This window comes from Scardinius erythrophthalmus (genome assembly GCF_964197995.2).
Source record: "Scardinius erythrophthalmus genome assembly, chromosome: 7".
NCBI lineage: Eukaryota > Metazoa > Chordata > Actinopteri > Cypriniformes > Leuciscidae > Scardinius > Scardinius erythrophthalmus.
This window is the reverse complement of record NC_138227.1, coordinates 11,150,965-11,170,028: the sequence shown is the minus strand read 5'-3', so window position 1 is coordinate 11,170,028 and position 19,064 is coordinate 11,150,965. Positions and strand designations below refer to the sequence as shown.

The 19,064-nt window shown below is 39.0% G+C and overlaps 1 protein-coding gene across 1 annotated transcript in view; it reads right to left on the bottom strand.

The window, feature by feature from the left end:
* Positions 1–4,753: 4,753 nt before the first annotated feature.
* npas1 (neuronal PAS domain protein 1) overlaps positions 4,754–19,064 on the bottom strand; it is a 38,715-nt gene continuing 24,404 nt past the window's right edge. The window contains exons 5-11 of the mRNA XM_081369811.1: positions 12,246–12,420; positions 10,784–10,896; positions 9,313–9,509; positions 8,556–8,662; positions 7,872–8,019; positions 6,396–6,508; positions 4,754–6,304 (exon numbers count right to left, since the gene is read on the bottom strand). Coding sequence (XP_081225937.1) covers positions 5,337–6,304; positions 6,396–6,508; positions 7,872–8,019; positions 8,556–8,662; positions 9,313–9,509; positions 10,784–10,896; positions 12,246–12,420 — 1,821 coding nt within the window. The 3' untranslated portion in view covers positions 4,754–5,336. The remainder of the gene's footprint in view (positions 6,305–6,395; positions 6,509–7,871; positions 8,020–8,555; positions 8,663–9,312; positions 9,510–10,783; positions 10,897–12,245; positions 12,421–19,064) is intronic.

Sequence of the window (19,064 nt, the reverse complement as noted above, 5' to 3'; positions counted from 1 at the left end):
TGTAACGTTGGCCACCGAAAGAGCTGTGGAGGTAAACCTCACTCCCCTGATCTCAACAGGTGCGTTAGCAACTGATGCTAGAGACTGTGGTCTTTGGCGTCCTTGTTAGTGGGCCTGCCTCCCATGCCGTAAACGTCAGTTCGAATCCCGCTCGGAGCAGTGCGAGAAGAACCGAAGGGGTTGTATTGATAGGGATGGGAGAAACGATGAAGCTTTTCAAAGCTTTGAGTCAATAAAATCAATTGCTTTTCAAAATGATTCACTGTTTCGAAGCGTTCCAAACACCACAATGCTGGTGACGCCTGCTGGTCAAAACAGTGTAAATGCAACAAAAATTCTGACCAAATATGCATAAAAACAGCTTTTACCAACTAATTGCAAATGTTTTAATAAAAATATAATTTATCAAATGCAATTAACTAATCATCTTATATCATTAAATATAAGCGTCTTTATAATATGTGTTCTTCTTATATAAATTTTCAGGGTTTGTTTTGTTTGTTCCATGGATTGCTTAGCTAAATTGGTCAGTAAAAGACTATTAACTACTATTCTTCCTTTTAATTATCCAAATATCTCATTAAAATGAACAAATGTAAAACTGATCAGAGATCATGTAAAAACCATAGAGTGTTTCAATGGTTCACCACTGGGGGGGCGATCTCAGTGAATCTGCATGATTCATTCGAAATTTCGAAACGTTTCAAACCAGTTATGACAACAAAGCCTTGTTTACTGAAATCTCATGACTCAGGCAGTTTGATACGTTTCGAAACTTCATGGTGTTTCAAAAGCGCCCATCATTACACATTGGTGCCGTGACCCGGATGGGAGTGAGGTTTAGGGGGGTGAGTGTACTGGAGGCCAGTTAGTAAGAGCTGTGCGGGTAAACCTCACTCCGCTGGCCTCGAGAGGCGCCCTTGTCTTTAGTCTTTAGCGTCCTTGTTGATGCGCCCGCTTCCCATGCCGAAAACTCCAGTTCGAATCCCTCTCTGGTGTGCGTTTCCCAAAAGCAACTATGGTCGCAAGTTCCGTCGTTACTAACGGAGATCAATGGAACTTTCGACCATAGTTGGCTAAGAATGCTTTTGGGAAACGCACCGAGTAGAACTGGAGAGGTTACATTTAGTCTGTTGTATTCATATTTCAGTTCAACCGCAGCAGAGTTCATTTGGAATTGGACCAAGGCTCAGATTTCAGCGTTCACGCTTATTCAAATGAACGGCACAGAGTAATCACACCAGAGTTTGTTTTAATTGAACCAAACATGCAACGTGGGAACACGCCCTTAAAAAAGGATATCTCTCTTAGAAAAGAATTCTGGCATCATTTTATGTCGTTCTAAACCTTTCTTTTTTTGAAACACAAAAGCTTACATTTTGAACAGTAAGCTAGTGGAACTTTTTCATTTATTTACAGTGAATAAGGACTTTCAAAGCTTCAAAAAGAATGTAAAAGTACCATGAAAGTGGTCCATGACTAAAGTACTATATTCCCAGTCTTCTGAAGTTATATGGTTGCTTTGTGTGAGAATCAGAGTGAAATTTAAGTTGTGGTTGTTCTCTAAAACTCTTAAAATGCTCCTCCTTGGTGCAAAAATAGTGATTTATGAGTTGTGAATCTGAGTCATATATTTTTTTAATTAATTATTTGATCTGGTTCACAAAACTGGTCTACTGTATGGAACACTTAATGACCTTTGTGGTGCTTTTTTGAAGCTTGGATGTCTTAGTCCCCATTCATTGTAAAAAGAGTGACCAGAATATGGGAATTCATCCATATTTTCCAAACTATGTGCAACCAGTACAAATTTGTCAAAAATGATCCTTTTGTGTAACGAAAACTGAGGTTTGGAACATCAGTAAATAATAACATAATTTTACTTTTTGTTTCAACTGTCATAGTTTATTCACCCTCATGTCGTCCCAAACCCCTTTTCATTTCTTTATTCATGAACCACTGGCATTTGGTGACATTGACATCAAACTTGATGCATCTTGGCGGGTCGAGTTCGAATATGCAGAGAACAAAATGACATGGCACAAAGAAATGCTCCATTATTGGAATAGAGTTTATTATTGTGGATTGGATTATCATAATAATCATTTTTTACAGTGTATCATTTTCATTCAAAGCTCATGGCGCTGTATTTTCACAAACATCTGATCATAAAGAAGTTAAGAGTCACAGTGATGGCAAAGGTTAAAGAAACACCAACTCATGTGCTGATGTTTCACGACTGATTCTCGCTCTCAACTATTTACACATTCATACACAATCACAAATACAAATAAAAACCATCTCATATCATTTAATGCTACTGAAAACCATCATATCTGGAAATACTGCATGGGCAGAGAAACCCGCATACACAAGAAATTGAAAAACCAAGAAAAATGTTCACATGGTGAAGCTTGTATCTGCCCTCTTGTAATTAGTTACGGCTTAAACCACATCCAGTTATCTTCGGTGTGGTTTCATGAGTTACCAGAACTTGATATTGTTTTTGTGGTCCACTTACAACATCCATATTTTTCTTCATAAAACTATTTTAGTGACTGCACTCTGAAAGGAACTGAAATTTATGTCATCTGTCCATCCTTGTGAAAGGTACATATATCTAAGAAAGCTAGCTCTGGATCTTTAGTCACATTTTTGTAGAATTAAACACAGGCATATTATGGGCTTATAAAGTACTAAATTGGTTTAATTCCAGTTTTGTTTTTGTTTTTTATTAGAATATTATAATAATTATGCCTGTAAAGTACATAGACCTTGTTGTTTAGCACCCTGACTCGGTTCCATAATCTAGTGAACTGCCACACCATTGATTCCAGTAATTTGATGTTTGCATGTTGCTAACAGTACTTTAATGGGTACAAAGGATCCACACAGAATATACTGTATGCACAAATATTGCTGCAATGTATTCTGGGATCCACAATGAAATGAGATGCTATCTTAGAATCTGGTCAAAATAAGGTATCTCAGTTTTACTGTCTATGGAACAGCCTCACATCAGGAGCCCGTAAGATGTATTGCAATGCTAGGCACCTCACTAGATTTGGGAACAGAGCTCCTGTGCCTCAGCTTTACATAGAGGGGAAAATCCTACAATGTCCAGGTCACATTTAATCCCAAACTCAAAAGACAAAAAATTAAATTATATTTTGCATGTAGAAAATTAGCATATTTCATTAGGTTTTATTACAAAGCCTATTTTTAGGAACATGTTCCTTGCAGTATTATCCTCTCCATGCATTCTGTGACAAATACTTCCCTCGCGGGTCAAAATGACCCGAAGCCCTAAAATTATACTTTTTTTTTTTTTTTTTTCAGAAAGCTTATTTTATTTGATATTTCTTTCTACTTTTTAATGCATTTTTTGGGGGAGATTTTTTATTTTATCTACCTTAGGCTTTATCAATAAATAATACATTTAAGCACATTCTTCGCATTCTTTCAACTTAAAAAAAACTTCAACCTAAAAAAAACATGCATAAACTCAGATCAGCTCAAAATATCTCACGTTGGGTCAATTTTGGTGTCTTTGCTGACCTCTTGTGGAAAAAAAATATATATAACATGATATTTCATGACTCTTGCCACTAGATGGCCTTATAGCACTATATGGAGCAAATGAGCTATTCCGCTGGGTCCTAAAGTCAGTTTTTGAATTTATCTCTTCAGAATGCTTTCAAATACACATATAGACATTATTACATCATTTTTTGGAACAGTTTTAGCATTTGAAGTATTTTGAGCATTTTTTAGGTTTTTCTATGTATACTGGACCATTCCTCGCATTCTATTCATTCCTAAGGGCTTCGAATTGTCCTGCGAGGGAAGGATTTGTTACTCTTTTTTTATTACAACCACAAACTCCTCGAATCAAGTTAAAAAAAATTGTGTGCATTTGTGGTTCAAGTGTGACAAAGGTTCTAAGGTCTTGGATCCCTCCAATGAACACTCAATTTAAAAAAATAAATAAAATTAAAATGAGTTTGGAGTCAAAATGACCCGAGGGAATGAAAACTGGGTCAAATTTTCAATGTGTAATTCAAATTGGAATTTTAATAGAATTTTTTTATAATTCCCATTATTCTCATTGGTGATTTTCATTAAATTATCATTACTGTAATACTAATTTTAACTGTATTACAGTAAAAAAAGTATACTTTTTTTGCACTACAGTAATGAGAATTTGGAGAGAATATGCTTAATTCACATTAAAATAATGTCACAAAATCATAAGTCAAGCAAAATATAATTTCTTACTTTGGATTTTCGAGTGAAATGTGACTTGGTATTAATAGGGTTCATGATATTCTTCCAATGAGCATTTTATTTTTTCATTACACCTTTATATAACAGGCAATGTTCTACACACTTCGGTTCCCAGAATCTTCCCCACATTTCTGCCACAAAAGCTGTAAACGTAATTCCTGTGGTTTTAGAACTAGAATGTCTGGCCATGGATGAAGTGCTACGTGTATGCAACAATATACTATAAGTGCTTGGACATGATACATGACAAATAGACACACTTAACCACACCCACCCCACCCACAACCCCCCAAAAGCCCCCAAATTTATTATAGGAAGATTAGGCCATGATATTTTCTCATGACTTGTGGGAAAAGAAAAAAAAATCTTTTGGGGCCTTTGCACGTAGGAAGTCTTTCAACTCGGTGTTGTCTATATATGGCTATGACCTTGAATTTATCATTTTTCAAGTGATTCTTTTTTTTTTCAGATGTTTAAAGACAATTCTTTTTTTTACAAAAATGAAAATTCTACACTGTTCAAAAGTTCTAATCTTTATTTTCACTGCGATCCCTCTGTCAGTCAAGGACCTGTGGACTGTGCTTTCTTATGTATTGTTTCCTTAGGAATGTCTTATTTGGGAATTGCCGCCATGCTACTTTTGTCCATACTTGCATATTCCTGTGTGGTTTCTTAAAATCATTGGGACTTGGAAAAAAATATATAGGTGGGCCCATGTCCTGGGGGCCAAGAAGGTTAGTAGTACGCGCAACGCGCTCCTCATCAAAGAGCCTCCTACCCAATGACGGTCCTGTATATTCCCAATGGTTCGGGCCTCAACGACGGCCCCTGTGTAAGTTGCATGATGTCCTTCATATGTTCAGTATGGCTTTGACTGCTTGTCCAGAGAGAGGAAGACACACTAACAAAATAACAGGAAAGTTCGGAGAGGATTCTGGGAAGACTGTTTGACAAACCTCAAGTTCTTCTGTAGTTCCTCTCTCAATGTTGTGCTGTCCTTTACAATCACTTCCGCCTCTCCTTTAGATATTTGTTTCTGTCTTACTCCCTCAATCCTCGTCTGTCCCTGCCGCCCCCCTCAGTCCGTTCATACAGAAGGGCAGAGTTGGAGGAAAGGTGGGTTCGGCTGGAGAAAAGCCGCTAAAAGGAGGCAGAGATGCGATCCTTTGCAGGTGGGGAAAGAAAGCGGGGGTTTTGACCACATGGTCCGAGTGGTGCCCGTCAGCGTGAGCTGTAGGCATCTCAGGTGGGGCGTAGCGGATGGTGCTGGGAGCGTAGAGACTCTGAGGCCCCTGTGGGCCAAGCGCCAGGGGGTGAAAGAGCACACGTCCCGCAGCCCCACTCGCAGTCAGTCTCTGCAGGAGCTCGAAGTCTGGAGCGCGCCCTCCGTGGATGGACCGTTCATCTCTTGGCAGGGACGAGGCTAAGATGGGTGGAGACAGAGTCGGGGACGGGGGGTTGAACAGACCCTTGGATGGAGCTTCTGTTGGGGTGGGGTTTGGAGGTTGGGAAGGTGGACTGCTGCCATTGGTTCCTACACTGCTGTGCTGAGGTTGGCTCCAGCGCCTCCCAGAACCTGCACCTAGAGTTGTGCCTATCACTTCTTGTTCAGTCTTAATATTCGACCCAGAACTGGTCACCACGCTCTTAAGGTGCTGGATCACAGCGCGGCCGTTGTGGATCTTACCTGCTCCGTTGGCCCCATTGCCTTGTTTCAGTGCCCCCTCTTCGCTCTTCACCCGTTTGCTGGTGGGGTTGTGGTCCCACTCGCTCACTCTCTCATCGTCCTCTTCCACCTCGCTGTCGCTGGCTTGGTCCGAGGAGGTACATGGGCTGTCTTCTCTCTGACGAAACACTTCAATCCGCCTCCTCGCCTCGGGAGGACCACTTTCAGGGTCAGACTGGTGCGATCTCTTCCTGGTGCTCTCTGATTGGCTGGCAGCAGTGTGCGAAAAGGGTTCCTTCCCTTTGTGGTCTGTCTCGGACCTGCCTTTCAATGGCTGTGTCGCCGTGGAGCCTGGAGAAAAGATAAGTGTGCTGATTCGGGCTGTTGAGTAGCTTATTACCAGTGTTTATATAGATAATTGTGTGTGGGGCTAAGAGCATACCTTGTGCCTTTGGAGAGGTGTCATGTGGGGAGGAGCTTGCTTGAAGCCGCTCTGCCCTCAGGCTTTCTGGGAGTTGTGATAAGTCCAGAGGCATGTCTGCCAGCTCTGTTCGACTGAAAATACAGATAAAAGAGTGCAAGCAGTTTACCTTAGGGAGCTTTACACATTCGACAGTCTAAATGCTAAACCCTGTGCCACAGGTTAACAGTGATTCTCCAATTATTTAGTCTGGCTGAATCACACAACAGGAGGTTGCACTATATGAGGTACTGATACCTCATCTAGTGCCTGTTCCAAAATTTAGGTTAGCTGCCTACCTAGGCAGCGCTTTAAGGCATCATATAGACACTCGCAACAGCATTAAAGTAGGCATGAAATTATCTTATTGGCAATGATTCACCCATGCACATACATTTAATTTTTTTTTTCCAACTTTAAAATTACTTGTTTGTCAAAAAGACAGAATCTCAAGCATCAACCTCTTACACAGTGTGTTTATATGTTGTTGTTTTTCCTCATCTTAGTGTAGTTTGTTACTGTAGGTCCAGCATTTGTCTTCCTTTTTTGAAATCATCATACAGCACAATTGGTCAACTGTTGTTTTTAATTGTGCTCTATATATAAGGCAGTGATATTGAGAAGAATCCGAAAATGTTTTGCAACAAAATCAGTGAAAAAAAATATCCAAGAAGGCAAACAGATAAATATAAAATAGATGTATTTGACCCAAAATATGTGTTTTATGTATTTTATACTTAAATCATTGTTGGCTTAGCAACATATGCTTATGGAAAAATCTATTGGGATAAATTATAAACATAACCGAGTCTCGTGCTGTGCATGAGAACTTGGTTTTGTGCCAATAAATGACCTTTGCTCACTATGTAGAAAGTTCCAAATCAGTCACAGGTTTCATGACAGTTAGGAAGATTTTTGAACATAGCTATAATAGAGTTTCCTCCTCACAGAGAATAACAGCGTGGAATGAGAGGTACTCACTTGTGATAACGCTTCCAACACACACACACACACACACACACACACACACACACACACACACACACACACACACACACACACACACACACACACACACACACACACACACACACACACACACACACCAGAAAAACCCTTCTGAACATGACTCCAGCAGGGTGCTATAGAAGTTAATTAGCTATCGTAATTACAAAGCTAATTAACTAAAACACCATTCAGCCAGAAAATTTTGACATCCATTTGGTGTAATTATATATCACCAGTCCAATTATCACTGAAATTCAGCCAATTTTTTTCTTGTTTTTGTCTGACTTCTTTGAACGTGTGTGCACTTGTGTGATGAAGATTACTGCAGACAGATGGAGAGGAAGAGCGTTTACAAGTGCCACTGTGGAAACTCTCATCACATTAACATATTTTTTATACTGTAGCGCAACACTCAAAAACACAAACACATAAGGTCACTAGGAAGCTGACCTGAGCACATAGTTGACCCAGATGACGTTACGCTCATGGGGCGCTTTGTGGTTAATGGACACGGTGGCACAGGACTGAATCCACAGATACCCTCCTCTCTTCTGCAGCCACCGATAATACCTAGTCACAACCTGCCCTTTCCGCAGCACTAAGAGAGAAGGAAAATAATTACTGAAGGAGTCAGATTAAATATTAGGTTTGAATATCTGAAAACCGCAATACATTTCTTAAACCTGGAAGTGGAGAAGAGTTACACAATTTGTTTATTTGGCTAGGGGGCGATGTTGTCAAAATGTAATTAGCAGCTTCAGGCTCTTAAAACTGCCCAAACATATACAACTCTTCTTTAAATGTTGACCTGTTCAAACTAACATTATTTTCTTTTTCCATTCATTTTATGCTGCCACCATCACAAAAGATCTTCATATTTCCTTATCTTTCCTACAGTACATTACAGGTAAAGGATAACAGTTTGTTGGTCATTATGACAAGATAAAACCCAAAAGCGTGATCAAGTTCATGACATTAAATGCATACTTACAAATTATAATAAAATAAATATTAAAGAAAATGATGAAAAGAAAAGAAATTTGAGAGGATTTGAGAGAAACCCAGGATTGCAAATATAAATATTTGCTTGATTGGGAGGTGAAAAAAAGCCAGCACAAATCCTGACAGGCTTACAGTCTTCATGGCTCTGCCTGATGGTGTCCAGGTCTTCCGCATGGATAAAGTTGTAGCAGGTTTGGCCAACCACCTCAGCTGGGCTCAGGTCCATATACTCTGAAATCCTACAAAACCCACACAAGGACACATATAAAGGCCAATTCACACTTCACCGACAGACAATACCTCAGTATGTCACTTCTCAGACATTCCACGACCCGACAAGTGACGATTCAACATGTCCAATCAGCGAAAACAAGCTCGGACAGACACCAACAGTTGCTGTCAATGTGAACTGGCCTTAAGAGTGACTCTCTACAACACTTACTTCCATTTATTATGGCAGATTTATTAAATGTTTATTTGGTTGCACCTTATTTTACAGCACGTGTACTTACTCCAAAGTAAGGGTAACTACATGGGTTCAGGTTAGGTTCAGGGTTAGTACCTAGTTATTGCAATTACTATAATAAGTACATAGTATGTACATGGGGAACAGGACTGTAAAATAAAGTGCTATCATTTACTTTAGTAAATGTCAGTTTGCTTCACAGACACTGAAAAAGTTGAATTTTGAGTGCACATAAATTTGAATTTTCAAACGTACTTTCGGCCATGTAGTGCAATTCTATTCCACAGGCTTGGGACACAGTGTTTATGCAATCAAATATGGTACACATTATTATTTACAATAATTAAGGGCAAACACTCTGGCAAAGGTAGCTACTAGCTAGAGATAATGTAATTGAGACTGAAAGGCATGCTGGGAGGTTACCTGTTCTCGCAGTAGCTGATCTGCAGGTCCATGTTGACCCGGAAGACAAACATGTTACTTTCCATGCGCACCTCATTGAGCGTGGAGGGCGGAAGCGTGTGCGCCAGAGCAACCAATCCCATTGGTCGATGCAAGGGGCGGGGGGAGCCTGGCACCAGGGCTGGCCGACACCGAATCCGACCTGTCACATGAATCACCTGAATTCACCGGAATTAAATGAGCAGTTCAGTTTATGAAATCATTCAAACACACATTAAAATTATTAAATGCTAATATTCTAGTCAAACAGTGTTAGTTTTAATCTCTCCTCACATTCAGTTTCGCTTTAAATTTGTTTAGGCTGGGTGTTTATAATACATATTGTTTATAATGAATGCCACTATAATTTTTATTTTATACTTAATATTTTATATTTAATGGTATACAGAACAAGAATAAAAAATATATTCATGGGGTAAGGGGAACTTCAATTTTATAATGTTTGTAAACACAATTTTATTTACCAGTATTTTACATGGATGTAATAATAAAATGTGACTTAAAACACCATTGTGACTTATCTGTACTTTTTTTCTTTTAACAATATGCAATTTTGACCCGGTGCGACTTTATTTATGGAAAATATGGTACAAAAGTAAAGAGACTAAGTCAAAGGCTGTGTCCGAAATTGCCCTCTATAAACTTAAATAGGGCACTATTTGAAGGGACAGCCATTTCTTGTGGTGTTCGAAACCATAGTGGACGTTATCGAGTGCACTCATTTAATCCAACAATGCACCGCAATAACGAGTGTACAACCAATGTACACTCAACAGCTAGAAAATACCCATAATGCACTGTGAGAGTCGTGCGGCGAATGAATTCCCGCATCTGACCAAAAGATGGCGCCGCAGCTGAATCATCCATGCATCCAATTCCTTATTTATTGATTATTAAATTGTTTAATTAAGCTTTATACATAGTTATCATGACAGAGTTTATGATAAATCTTTTCATTACTACTGGAGCTGCCAGTTTGCTAAATTTCAAATGATTAGTCAACAGCAAGCTCAAACTATGCAAAAGCGGTAGCCCTTCCGGCATTCAGTGTCCGAATTCACTCACTCGTTTTCATTCACTCCATCAAGTAGTCTATATTAGTGGAGAAATGTAGGAAATAGTGAATGAGGGTATAAGGGGTGATTTCAGACAGCCATAGTTTTATGCATCAGCAGCAGCTCTGGGCATGTGACCAAAAGCGCAAATCTTATTGGTTGTCCAGTTTTTCCAGTTTCAAAGTGCGATGGAAAAGATATTAGAACGCCTCTTTGTAAAAAAATCCTCTCGCTTTGATGGGATGCGAATGTTCACACCATTCTATTAAAATTAAGATTACACAAAACATTAGTCTTGGAGTGAACAGAAAATCCTTACTTTTGTTGTACATTTTACAATCCTCACACATGTAACAAGTTCCACATGAAGGACTCACTTTATAGCCTGAGGATTTAACATGGAGGCCACGCTTGGTGAGGGTGGATTTCATCCGGATGAAGAAGCCCCTTTCTGAAAACTCTCTGACTGGAGAACAGGGGCTGGATGGAGCTACAGGGGAAAACAAACAACACAAAGATGAACCTTTGAACAATACTTCACAGTCCACAGATCTGATGACAACAAAAGTTAACAGCTGGACAGCCAGCACATTCTCATGGCAAATCCAAACTAGTTTAATTTAGTTTTTTTTTCACATACAAACATTGATCAGCAAACATAAAGAGAAGCTCAACCGAACATGCTTGACGCAAGAGAATGAACCTCATTGGTTCTTGCTGAAGCTCAAACGTGCTGCGTAACACGAGAATGAACCTCATTGGTTCTCGCTGAAGCTCAAACGTGCTGCATAACACCAGAATGAACTTCATTGGTTCTTGCTGAAGCTCAAACGTGCTGCGTAACACGAGAATGAACCTCATTGGTTCTCGCACGTCAAGCAAACATGTTTCCGTTTACTACAACTGATGTGTGAGTTGATGAATATTTATGTGAATAAAAGCCTAAATTAAATCTGTTCATCATATAAAGCAATCAATCCTCTTCAGAAAGAGACTAAACCACTCGATTCATTTGTTAGTTTTACGATCTCTTTAAGAACTTTTTGAAGCGTCAAAGAGGTAGTTGCGTAGCTGTCAATGGAGGGACAGAAATCTCTCAGATTTCATCAAAAAGATCTTCATTTGTGTTCTGAAGATGAACGAAAGTCTAACAGGTTTGGAACAACATGAGGATGAGTAATTAATTACATAATTTTTGGGTGAACTAGGATAACCCTTTAATGTTAGGGATGGACCTTCATGATTTTTTTTTTTTCTTCTATTTAAAAAAATATATATATTTAGTTTTCAAATTCGTCAATTCGTACAAATTTCTATGAATTTGCCAAAACATAAATAGTTATGTTTTTAATGAGTTCGGGTTGGTGAAGCTCAGAACAACCAATGTTGAGAAATATGCAGGAAAGAACTATAATTATTTTTTTTCCTGTGGTCCACTTATAATATTTGTCAAGGTTTTTAGCACCCAAAGCAGTGATATTTTTGTTTTTCACAGTCCTTTTCCACCCTCTCTCTGACCCTTAGAATTAAACAAGTGTTTTTTTGCTGCTGTGCTTTAAGCCTTCTATGCAAATACCCTCTTGACAATGAGAAACAGCACTTTGCTGCAGAACAGCTGGTCTTCTACCCAGGATCAGCACAAGATCTGATGGGTTTTGGTGTGCCAACAGTGAATAGTGTATGTGGGTGATCACGTGTTAAAATGTATGTACTGTCTTATTAACAACAAAAAAGTTACTGCTGCGCATTTTCATTAAAATGATTTGAGTTTTAAAAGTTACAAAATACTTTTAGAGTCTCCATAAGTACCAAGGAAAAATATAAGTTAAATAAAGCTACCTGGTTCTGGAGTGCCAGCCAGTGAGGATGCGGAGGCGGAGCTTGAAGCACTCTCATGGGACGTTTGACAGCCTGCCTCGGCTCGGAGGTGTGGCCTAATGCCAAGACGCTCTGCCATCTCGACATGATCCGCAGGGTGGATGTAATCGAACACGCTACTGCCAGTCAACTCCACCTGAGCAGGCAGATACACACATACATACACATGCACACAGATCAATATAGAGTAACATTCATTTAAGAAACATGACATAGATCACAACATATTGGCTAACAACCAATGAGAGACCTTGAAAAAATAAATAAACAAGATCGTCTATAGCTATTCCTACATATGTAATGCGCAAGTATACACAAGCACACACATATTCCTAAACCCTTACACTGGGGAAGCAAACATCAGAGAGAGATAAAAGCAACGCTACACATAAAACATTAATTATAGTGTACCATGACCTCGAATTAATAGTTTACCTGCTGCATTTTACAAAACGTATAAGAAACTCAAAACAGGCTGGCTTCATAAAACTTAAATCACCAACCATGAATAGACTCAAAAATGTTATAAAAATGAACAAAAGAAAAACCTACAAGTTACTCTTAAAGGAATGGCTGTCATCATTTATTCACCCTCATGTCATTCAAATCAGTTTTCCTCCTCCCGTGGAACACAAAAGCATGTCCAAGCTGCTCTTTACCATACGTTTGTATACCATACCATATGTATAAAAATGATGTTATTTAAGCCAGCGCAAATACCTGTGTTTACATCCTGTTTTCGGTTGTCCAAAGTCCAAAGTAATCGATTGCCGAGTTCACGCGCGTGATCATTGGTAACTAAACCTATGCGCGTGAACTCGGCAATCGACTACTTTGGACTTCAACCGAAAACAGGATGTAAATACAGGTATTTGCGCTGGCTATAATAACATTTTTTTTATACATATCTTTCACATCTACTGCAGTCAGATTCACCCGTGTTCACTCAGAAGGAATCACTCACATTTTCTGTGCACTTGTAATGACACATCAAGCATGTTAAGAGGCTAAAAGCAGGTTTAGTACTTGCCCCATTGAAGTCAACAGGGTGCAAATTTTAAAAATAGAATAACTCGGTGTAGGCAACACCGATTTTTGTCGTTGTTCTCTGTATTGACAGCACTCCAAATGTACAAAAAAATGAGCTCAATGTTAAAATTGACCGGAGTTCTCCTTTAAGGAGATTTGACAGCAAAAAAAAAAGAAAGAAAAATTCTTTAAAATGCATTTTGTATTTTCATATTATTTTGCACATTTATTTTATATTTATGGCTTTAGAAGACTACAGGAATGATCATATGGACTTCTATATTACTTTTAAGGGGAGGGAATGACCTTTCTTTGTTTGAAAAAAGAGCAGCCTGGACATTCTGCAAAACAGATCCTTTTGTGTTGCACAAAAGAAAAAGGCATACAAGACTGGATCCAGAAGATGAGTACATGATAACAGGTTTTTTTTTTTTGGTTTTTTTTTACAATATTCCCATAACACCTTGCTTAACTAGTAAGGGTTAAAAATGGTCTAATTTGCATTTCTGCCACTCCTGGATCTATAAAAAAAAGTAATCTGTGTGGGTCAGATTTCATTCTACAGTATCCTGATAAAAGGCCGGTTTCTCCCTCACACCCTTGTCTGTGGGACACAGCCATTTATTATGGGATTAGATCCATTTACGGAGGGATTTTAAAGGATTTTCCACTGGCCGTCAAGGACACTAATGTGTGTGTGCAAGGCAGGTTGCATGCAAACAGAGGGAAGAGCAGAAAGGAGGCGGTGGATGAAAAGCAGGGCTGTGTAATTGGGGATCAGTTGAGGGATGAATTGAGAAGAGTCTGGGGTTTTAAGCCTGTGTCGGCTAATTGAGAGGTAAAGGTGGAGGTAAATCCAGCAGACAGGTGGTCTGGCTTGGAGAACTTAATCTGATCCACAGTGCCTTGGAGAGGGATGTTAAGCTTGTTGGAGTGGCGCTGATGGGATCTCAGATTTTTGGAAGCAAGTAGACACCAAAGGTGCATGAAGGAGCTTTTGGGAAATCTCAATTAAAAGGATCCACTGGAGGACACTGGGTCTGTAAGAATGAATGTAACTGTGGAAAAAGCATGCACTATAGTATAGATTATAGGGGGACTAGAATAGCATTGGCAAGTCTTATTTACTGCAATGAATCTATTCATTTGGACAATTAGTTTCAACGAGCCAGTTTCAAAAACACTGATTCATTTGAGTCAACACTGTAATAATTTGTCCTGAAATTCTCTTTAATTTAACCTGCAATTTTCCTTTATATATATTTCATTTTATATATAAAAAATATTGTCCATCTAACTGAAATTTGTTTATTTCAAAATGTATCTTTTAATTTTCATTTATTTAAAATGGCCCATGGTCTCCATTTCATTGCATTTTAAGAGGTTATGTCATGTCAAAACAGTGAAACTTTAAAAAGTAAATCTCAAGACACCTGCATTATATTCCATTTTGTTGCTCTCCATCTTGCTGTTTTTGAAAACAAAAACACGTCCTGTGTGAACGGCTCCTTGCTTATTCTGTGCTGTTGCCTGTGTGGTGGCCTGTAGTAGCGTGTCAGGGGCCGTTCACTGGACACGCTCTTGCATTCAAAATCAGCTAGATGCAGTGAAATGGACAAGAATGCATGTGACTTTTAAGCTTAACTGTGTTTATCTTGACACAGTTGTGCTCATGGTTCAACACAGAGATATATAGATATATACATATATATGAAGAGCTCAGATGTAAAAGCCTCTAAGTGCCATCTAAGTGCCACCATTTTTATCAAGCTTGTATATTTAAGTTCAGTAATTTCACTTAAATGACAATTAATAGGTAATTTTCATTGTCAGTTAAGTGAAATTACTGAACTTAAATATATGAGCTTGATAAAAATGATCATTCTAGACAATTTCAGATGGCACTTAGAGGCTTTTGCATCTGATCTCTTTATATACATATACTGTATATACATACATACATACATACATACACATACACTATATATATATATATATATATATACACACACACACACACACACACACATATATATATATATATATATATATATATATATATATATATATATATAACGTCATAGATCTGAAGGGATTGAAGACTGATGCAGAGATGGCTTTTTCTGGTGAACAGGTAAGACATTTCAGTGGCTCAATAGGTAGCTAGATAACTTGCGATGTGTGATCTGATCTGACAGAGCAATTGTTAGATCTAAACATCAGTAAAGTGCTTTATTTTAAAAACGTTTACGTTTTTATTTTTGGCTAGAACAAATGCATGAATTATTTTTTCGGATATATGCCAAGTAGGACACTCTTCTTATGTCATGTCGATGTACTGTACAATGACTAGGGTTGCCAGTCTGCGCAACAAAACTAGCCACAATGGCCAATCAAAAATAGCCCAAAAATCAACCAGCGGCAAGAGTTTAAAAGGAAGCCCAAGAGAAAACTGCAGACTTGGCAACACTGACATATATTGATGCATATAATTCTAATTATTAACTTTTCCCCCACCATTGATGGAAATTTCCATCATTTATGAGACAACGCTTCATACCATTGACAGAATTTTTTGGGTGTTATTAAAAAGAAGAGGCTCTGTATTATATATTGCATATTTTGATATTCATACAACAAAATATTCTGGGGGCCATGAAACTAGTGAAAATTATAAAAAATGCTGGCGCTGACTATAGCAACTTTTTTCAAAAATGCTGGCGGGGGAAAGAGTTAATATAAATATATATATATATAATAATATATATGTGTGTGTGTGTATTTTTTTTTATATAGATCCTTATATTTTATCATTTCATAATTACCTATACAGTATAAAATTAACATCCTAACAACCATAACAAGAACCCAAAAGAACAATTTGTTTGAAAATCAGACATCAGTAGAAAGGCTCTTCAAAGAACCAGAGAGATGTTGAAAGAGGAGTGAGAAATAGAAGAAGTGAGAAAAGGTTGTTGGTAAGTGTTAAGAAGAGAGGGAGAGAGAGAGAGAGAGAGAGCGGGAGAGAGCAAGAGCAAGAGAAAGACATGATATAAATAATAGCTGGGATTTAATATGTATGAGGCGTCCGGGCAGTTGTCCACAACACTCTCCCAGTCTGCTTCTGACTGATGGGAGAGGAGCAAGAGAAGAGGACGAGGAGGAGGAAGAGATGGGGAGGAGGCAAGGTGATGGGTCTGCATACTAATCAGCCAAGGATCAATTTCCCACCCCATACGCCCCTCCATATTTCCCAGATGCTGTGGCTCTGGCCGTGGAGAGGAGACGAGGGGCTAAGCTCCTAGACCTCCATCTAGGCCTGAAGCTTTGGCTTCTGTAGGGCAAGCAGTCTGGAAGCAGGCGTATCATCCCGCTTTCAAGGTTCCTGACCCTGAGTAATCCGCCTAAGGAACCCTACTGTCTTTTCGAGAGGTCACAAGGATTAACCAGAAGGGATGGCTCTATCTACGATGGCGTGTCATGACCTCTGACACAAGGTAACAAGTGGGGTCTTGTGCTTACAGTTAATGTATTTCCTCCCGTGTTGACCTTTAGAGACCCAGACAGAGGCCGGACTGAAGGACCGTGGCCGTGTAAACTCGACCAGACAACAATAGAGAGCTGCAGTGATGGCATATTTTTGTAGACCAACCTGGAAGTTAGCATCACACTGGTTCCCTCGACAGAAACCCAATAGGATTTTTCTATTGGCTTTTGGATTGTCGCAAAAAATAAGCTGTGTGATCAGCAAAAGTTTGATACGTTCTGTCAGTTAAGATAATTTTCGCAAATTAATTCAAAATAATATGTGCACATACAAAAACTTTAGGCAGGTGCATGATCAGATAAAGCACTACGCTAATTAATAAACAAAAATCAGCACTTTGCCACTGCCGTTCCCAAAAATCTATTTAATAAAATATATCCAAATTAAGCCTAAATACAATTGCCAGAAATAAGCCTTAGACTATAAACAAACTACACCACGGTTGCTTGACTTCAACATCACCACCACTAAGCTTCCGACAACTCTTTAAGTCTTTATTTATGTTAAAGCTGCAGTCGGCAAGTCTGACGGATTGAGAAGACTTAGCCAAAATTTTGAATGTTTACAATTCTCGTGTCCCTCCCCCATTACCACCGAGCACCCTCCCATCGAGTTTGTGCTCGTCAGTGCGAATGACGCGCCCATCTCTTCAGCATCGGTCTTTTCTAACTTACATGTGTTTTCTTTTTCTTGGTTGTTTTGGACCTCCTAGCGCTGGTTGTTAACCGAGGAGTTGGAAGCTTGTTAGTAGATTTTCTCTCCGCCATCACGCTTTACAATCCAACACACTGCGAACTTCAGGCATGTGCATGTGATGACGTAGCCTGAGTTTACCCATGATTTTATTCACGCTGCTAGGCAGCCTGGACACCATGGACCAGATTTCCCCCTCAAAAAGGGAACCAATCACAGAACGGGGAGGGAGCAGCAAGACGATGACAACGTCTATGCGACACACCGAAGCAGTTTGTTTATATCTATGGATCCAACATGGCATCAGACGCGAAGTTACCTTTCAATGCAGCCTTAGATAGTGTTCTAAGTAGTTTAGAACGCAAGTTTATTTCGTCTTCTTCCTCGTCGAATTTCTATCGCTCTACATACATCATCTGGTATAACTGAAACGATTGGCTATGAGCTACGTACAGGCGCATTTGATAGACATTCGTAGCGCCCAACTAACGGCTCTGGGCATTCGTAAACCACGCCTCAAATACGAGAAAATGAACATGTGGTTCCCAGACCACGTCTCAATGAGAAAGAGGTCTGACGTTAGCCAGGCTAGTGATGACGTGCATGGGGGGGGGGACATGTGATTGACAGGCAGATTTCACATAGCCCTGCGCTGATTGGACCAGAAGAACCGGGAGCGGTGGATTTTTGCCAAACAAATAACAGGCTCTAGGTGGAGGTAGAAGTGCAGGTTTTTTTCTAAAACTATTTGATATATGTTGTTCTGTCGGAGCATAGTTTCTGTTTCAGTTAATATGATAAAAAAAATCTTGTCGACTCCAGCTTTAAAAAAAAACAAAAACAAAAAAACACATTTTCACTAAAAGTTCGAGATGTAATAGTTTGCAAGAGTGCAGCCTAGTGAGTAGAAGAGTTTACCTGTTCGGCTGATGATGTTTAATGTCTCAAATAACCCCTTTAGTCCCATTAAGCCACTTGTTAGCAACCGCCTTTTTCAAGACATGTAAAAGCACACTTGATGTTTCTTGTGATTCTAAACACCTTTTGACATTAGGCTTATTTTTATTTATTTTTTGAATAAGTTTGAAAACAGCCGTTGCCTTTTACCGTGCAGAATTGGTCAATCTATCAATTAGAGTAACAAATCAACAATTCCTTATCTTATTTTTAGTGCTTAATACACTAAAAGGAGGCTATACTGTACCAACTACCTCAGGGGGGACTAGATGCTGCTAGGTGGAACAAACTGTAATTTGCACTACTGTCTGGTCAAAATAAATGAAAAGAACCCTAGCATTGGATTTGATGCTTTTTCCTGTTTTCCAGAACTCGTATCGAACCGTGACCACAAAAACCGAGGTACGTACCGAAACGTGACTTCTGTGTTCCGTTACACACTTACTATATACATTACTTTTGTCTGCTATGTATTTTTTATGTCTTTTACATCAATAGCAACATGCTAACGTCAAAGAGTTGCATGTCTTGTGCGCTTCACGTAAGTAGCACAT